This window comes from Rutidosis leptorrhynchoides, chromosome 1 (genome assembly GCF_046630445.1).
Source record: "Rutidosis leptorrhynchoides isolate AG116_Rl617_1_P2 chromosome 1, CSIRO_AGI_Rlap_v1, whole genome shotgun sequence".
Lineage (NCBI taxonomy): Eukaryota > Viridiplantae > Streptophyta > Magnoliopsida > Asterales > Asteraceae > Rutidosis > Rutidosis leptorrhynchoides.
In genome coordinates this window covers 495,722,819-495,729,528 of record NC_092333.1, presented here as the reverse complement: position 1 = coordinate 495,729,528, position 6,710 = coordinate 495,722,819, and the positions used below count along the sequence as shown (strand labels likewise).

General features: G+C 38.9%; 1 protein-coding gene across 1 annotated transcript; it reads left to right on the top strand.

Moving 5' to 3' along the window:
- The first annotated feature begins 998 nt into the window (after nt 1–998).
- On the top strand, nt 999–1,804 carry LOC139840913 (uncharacterized). The gene is made up of 3 exons (XM_071831155.1): nt 999–1,078; nt 1,120–1,175; nt 1,458–1,804. Exons 1-3 carry the CDS (start codon nt 999–1,001, stop codon nt 1,802–1,804), a joined length of 483 nt encoding a protein of 160 aa, XP_071687256.1.
- The last annotated feature ends 4,906 nt before the right edge of the window (nt 1,805–6,710 follow it).

Genomic DNA, 6,710 nt, shown 5'->3' with positions numbered 1-6,710 from the left:
ATACTTGTATTCTCTCTAGGAATTGGATTTACGTTTATGACTTCTATACATCTTAAGAGATGATAAAAGACAATTGTATTATTGTAAAGTAAGAAATGATTTGACATAATTCTATAAGTCAAAGCAGCATATCAAATGAAAAATCTGCAATTTCTCTACATTTTTTTGATACTGATCCGATTCGTGTTATTGTTATTGTTTATGAGGTTTATTTCTCATATACTCTAAAGAGGACCCAACAAAAAATAAGAATGAAGAACAAACACCAAAAACAGTTGAATGATGAATGGTTCAATGTTCTGAATGAACCTTTCAGTTAAGGTCAATGGTATTGAGTTGTAGCCCAACCGGTGGTGGCCTTCCTCTCTTAGCGAGAGGTGAGGAGTTCGACTCCGCTAGGCTGCAACATTGCACTCAATGTTATCCTTGACCTGAAGTATCCACCCAGGTCACCTTTCGCTTAAAGCGGGGGCAACGGGGAGGGGAGTTTTACCGACCATGCCCTCGGATTGGTTCGGGTTTCCTCCAGGGCAGTAGTTGGGGGCGGGTATGCAATAACGGGAGACGAACGCGTGAGTGGTTTAGTCCCCGGGTGATCCCAAACCGATGTCCAAGAAAAAAATTTGGTTTCGGGTTTCGCTTGTTTGCATTTGAAGTATTTGTGCTCATGTAAATGCTTCAATGTTTCGGGTTAGTTTTTCAGGCTATAGTTCATTAGGTTTGATAGTTTGTTGTTGGTTTAAGATTTGTATGTTGGTTCAATGATTGGGTTTCTACGAAATTAGGATGCTTGTTACTTCGGATAAAAACAAAGAGAAATAACTAAATGGAGATCCAAATATCGAGACATCCGGGCCTTAATTGCTGATGCTAGTTCTACTTTGATTCCTAGCAATGGCATTAGCTTTGAGAACTTCGAGCCCCAAAGATCAGGCAAAAGCAGTTTATGTGCATTAAACGCACCAAATGATATCTGTTCAACCAATGGCAAATAATTCATGGAAAAGGCTTTGGACCGATTAAAGAAATGGAATGCAGAGGCTTTGGGGACTCCTAAGGTGTGTACAAATGTGGTTATGTAATTAGTAAACTAATGTCTCTATTCTGGATGTTGTTCAGGTATCGATTCTTTAGCTTTAGCAATAAGAGGAAAACGGGCGGGTTGGGTAGGCGGGGTAACAAGTCTGAATGAGAAGTTTTTGGCATAAATTTTATTGTGTGGGTCAGTTTGGGTTGACCCAGATCATCCATTTCTCCAAATTATTTATTTTTGTTATATGTGGGTAGGTTTAGCGATAGGATTATGTCGGTTACATTTATAATTAATGAGGAGACGTTCACGGTCATTAGCGCTTACGCACCCCACGTAGGTTTAGGAGAAGCGGAGAAGAAGAGTTTTTGGGAATTGTTAGATGAGGTTGTAAGGGGATGTCCAGCGGACCATTGATTGATTATAGGGGGCGATCTTAATGGTCATATAGGAGCGGAGGTAGAGGGATATAGGGGAGCCCATGGGGGCTTTGGGTATGGGGTTAGAAATGAAGAAGGGCGCTCAATTCACGAGTTCGCCATTGCCCATGATCTGGTTGTTGCAAACTCTTTCTTCAAGAAGAGGGATGCTCAGCTAGCCACCTTCCATAGTGGGGGTCATAGTACCCAAATTGACTTTTTCCTTCTTCGCAGGGGTGACCTTAGGAACTGTAAGGACTGTAAGGTCCTCCCAACCTGGACTTGTTCATCCCAGCATAGACTGTTGGTCATGGAGTTAGGTACCCAGGGACGGGTAAACAGGAGGGCGAGATAGGTACAACAACCCAGAATCCTCTGGAAGAACTTAAATGGAGAGAAGGCGGAGACTTTTAGAGCTAATGTTGTTGAAAGAATGGGTGCTGAAATGGAAAATGCAGCCTTTATTGATGCAGATCAGATGTGGAACAACCTAGCGTCCACTATTAGAGGAGTGGCAAAAGAATCCTTGGGAGTGGTAGTTGGGACGTCGAGAGCCCAAAATGGTTGTAGAGAATCATGGTGGCTTAACGACGGGGTCCAAACTAAAGTCGCGCTTAAACAAGCGAGGTTTCGGGAGCTCACCTCCTTTAGAGGGGGTACACTAGCAGACAGAACTAGCATAGAAAATAGCTATAAAGAAGCCAAGAGAGAAGCAAAGATCGCTGTTACACGTGCAAAAGATAAAGCTTACGAAGACTTATATAAGAGACTAGACTCTAAAGAAGGGGCAAACGACATCTACAGGATAGCCAAAGCTAGGGAACGTCGGCGAAGAGATCTGGTTAACATCAAATATATCAAGGATGAAGCAGGTCAAAGCATAGTGAAGGAAGACAAAATTAGGAAACGATGGGAAGAATATTTCTCATCCCTTTTCGATGGGGGAAGGACTAGGAATGGAGAACCACATGGCTATGATATGGCCCCACAATACCAAAACAACTGTTTCTGCACGAGGATCAACCATGGGGAAGTTAGAGTGGCCCTACGCAAGATAGGGAGAAACAAAGCAGTAGGACCGGACCAAATCCCCATAGAGGCGTGGCGGTGCTTAGGCGATGATGGGGTTAGGTGGTTGACAAACCTTTTCAACACGACGTTTAGAAGCGCAAAAATGCCAATGGAGTGGAGACTGAGCGAGGTTATTCCCATTTACAAGAACAAAGGGGATGCGCAGACGTGTAGTAACTATAGAGGTATAAAGTTACTTAGCCATACCATGAAACTATGGGAGAGAGTGATTGAGAATAGGCTTAGACGCGAGACAAAGGTGTCAGAGAATCAATTTGGGTTCATGCCAGGACGCTCCTCGATGGAGGCAATTCACATTATTAGAAGTCTTATGGAGAAGTATAGAGAGAAACAAAAGAACCTACACATGGCTTTCTTAGACTTGGAAAAAGCTTATGATAGTGTCCCACGAGAGTTGATTTGGAAGATCCTTAATAGTAGAGGTATCCCAAGTAGGTATATAAGAGCTATTATGGAGATGTACCAGGGGGCGAAAACTCGCGTTCGGACGACAGTAGGATACACAGAGTATTTCCCAGTAGAAGTAGGTTTACATCAAGGATCTGCTCTTAGCCATTTTCTTTTCGCTTTAGTCTTAGACGACCTGTCTCAAAGGATACAAGGGAGTATCCCTTGGTGCTTGATTTTTGCCGATGATATTGTTGTAGTATCGGAATCCCAGGATGAGCTAAACAGAAGGCTGGAGCAATGGAGGAATGCCCTGGAACAAAATGGACTGCGGATTAGTAGACTTAAATTGGAGTATCTTAGATGCGACTACGGGAGGATCGAAGATCACAATGATACTGTGGATATTCGTATTGGAGATCAGGTCTTACATCCACAGGATTCCTTTAGATACTTAGGATCAATGCTACACAAATCGGGAAGGATAGATGAGGATGTGTCTCACCGTATAAGAGTAGGATGGTTGAAGTGGAGAGCTGCGAAAGGGGTTTTGTGCGACAAGAAGATACCCCTTAAATTGAAGGGGAAATTCTTCAAGGTAGCGATTAGACCGGCCATGTTGTACGGATCGGAGTGTTGGCCAATGACGAAGGCCCAAGAGAGGAGGATGGAGGTGGCAGAAATGAGGATGCTTAGGTGGACGTGTGGTAAGACCATGCTAGACATGATACCTAATGGAATTTTTAGAAAGAACTTAAAAGTTGAGAATATCGTCAACAAGATGAGAGAAGGACGGCTTAGATGGTTTGGCCATGTAAGGAGGCGGCCACCCACAGCACCGGTCAGGAGAGTAGAAGCCCTCACGGTTGGCGGCGTAAGGAGAAGAGGTAGACCTACACGTAGGTTGGAGGATAGACTGAAGCTTGACATGAAGGAGCTTTTATTGACCGAGGACATGACTTCTGATAGAAACTTGTGGAGGAGTAGAATTATGATTGATGACTAGGTTGTATATTTATTTTATTTTATTTTATTTTCCTATTTTTAATTTTCTAATTAGTTTTATATATTTTTATCGTATGCCTTTTTGCCTACTTGCTTTTGTGCTTCATATATGCTTTGTATTTCCATGTTTTTTTTTTTTTTTTTTTCACATACTATACTTATACTTATTGTAGCATTTCGCAATTTGTTGTGTGCATTACATTATACTTATTTACATGTGTTATTGCACTATACCGTTACATGTTGCATTACATTATATCGCATTAAATTACACGTATTTACATGCTACATGTCTTTATGCTTACATAGTTTACTTATATGTTTTATACTGCATATTATAACTACATGCTTTATACCTACATGCTTACATACACTTATTATACTTACACGACTTGTTATACTTGCATATTTGACACTTACATTTTTCACTTATATGTTCTTTTACTTTACTTTGTTACATGCCATATTTATCTTTACATTTTTCATGCTAAGGTTTCTTTTTTATCTACTTTACTTGCTTTTTAGTTACTTCACTTAACGGATTTCATGGTTCTTCTGGCCGGAGGTCCTTGGGAAGCAGCCTCTCTACCCTATAGTATAGGGAGGGACGACTTCCTCTACCCGCGGATCGATAGGTATCCGTGGGGGGAGGAATGACTTCCCTTTTACTCTAGGGTAGAGAAAAGACTGTCTACATCTAACCTCCCCCATACTCCACTTTAGTGGAATTGGGTATTGTTGTTGTTATATTAATAATTAGTGGTTGTCAAATATGATTACCAGATTATGTTATTTCGGTTATTATCTGATCGTTTTTAGAAGGCCTTATTGCTTGCGCATTGAGAATACATTTAGACCTTTTGGGCGACTGACGACCCGTTTCGGTTTTAGCCAAATATATTATTGTACTCATATGACATGTTAGAGATAATACTAACCATCATCAGTTAATTTATAAATATATTGGTTGAAACTGTCACCCATGCATCATGTGTGATATGCAAATTTTATTTATGTCCATATATTAGCTGCACGTTTAGTTCAGATGGTTTTTGCACTCTGCTTTGTTTCATGAAGTACACATTAACACATATAATTGGTATTGCATCTACTGCTCCCCCTTCTGCATAAGGATTTGTTTTCATATGGGCTACGTAAGAGCTCTGGTGCTCTTTTTTACGGTCCTCCTGGTACTGGTAAGGTATATCATATCGTTTATTTTTATACTGTTTCTCACTTTATTGTTGTCTCCTGGTTTTAAAAGAACTTTTTATATCTGATTATTACAGCAATGAACTGTACAAGCACATTCAAACACCATATCGTATGCCTTATGTTGCAACTGCTAAATTTCAGTTATTCACTATCAGATAATGCTCATCACGCTTTTAAAAACCCACATCCAAATACTCCTATGATAATATGGTTTAGTAACTACTGTAAATTACATTTATGGTAGTTGTTACGATTCTTGTTATATGATTGACGAACAAAACGATAGATTCATATAACTGAAAAACATGGAAGTTGTCATATTGACTACCTATCATAATCTCACACGGTGTCATGCAATCTTCACAAAAATGAGGAACTTAGTTTACTTGTTCTAATACTATACAATTCTCTATAATGTATATAGGGTCTTAAAAGCGCTGACCCAGAAAAGGTCACAAGTTCGATCCGAGGCTCCGGCAATTTTTTTTGGAAATAAAGAAATTAAATTGCAGGTCTGTTCATGATTTATTCGGTAAAGAAGGCTCGGTAGCATATGTTAAAATAATTAATGTGTGATTCAACTTGTAACTACCTAAGGCAGACTATGCATTTGAATCCTTGAATTTGTTAATAGCTTTGGGTTGCTATAATTCCGTTTTGTCCAGATTGACCGATCTAATCTTATTCAGCTTAAAAACACTTTCAAGGAGCAACAGAAGTTGGCTATGTTTTCGGCTTTTCTACTTTGGCTATGTTTGTATGCGTATGTGGGTCTGCTATTAGCATATGTTAAAATAATTAATGTGTGATTCAACTTGTAACTACCTAAGGCAGACTATGCATTTGAATCCTTGAATTTGTTAATAGCTTTGGGTTGCTATAATTCCGTTTTGTCCAGATTGACCGATCTAATCTTATTCAGCTTAAAAACACTTTCAAGGAGCAACAGAAGTTGGCTATGTTTTCGGCTTTTCTACTTTGGCTATGTTTGTATGCGTATGTGGGTCTGCTATTATGTATGTTTGTATGTATGCTCGCGGGTACATTTCAGGTGTTCATGTTTTTTGTTTGGTTGTGTACGGTTTCTTGTATGTATGTGTGTGTGTGTGTTTCTAGGTTTGTATGTTTTGTTGTGGTTAGGGTTGCTTGTTTGTGGTCATATATGTTTTTTGGTTTTTAGTTGTAGCATCTCTCGTTTTGTCCTGAGCTTCGCCCTACTGTCTAAGGTACATCTTCTTTTTCCCTTTTTTTTTTTTTTTTCATACACGGTTCTGTTAAGTGATGCTTAGCAAGCGTCGATTTATTGGCGACTTGACTGCTGCTTAGAGCCTAAATTGAACTCCAGACACATGTAAAACCTATGAAAATTTGATTCTACCATTTTCATGGCGTCTCTGTTTATTTTATTTTATATTTCTATTTTATTTTATTTTATATTTTATTTCATATTTTATTTTCTTATTTTTTATTACTATTATATATATATATATATATATATATATATATATATATATATATATATATATATATATATATAATTGTTTTTTTTTCTTTCATTCTTT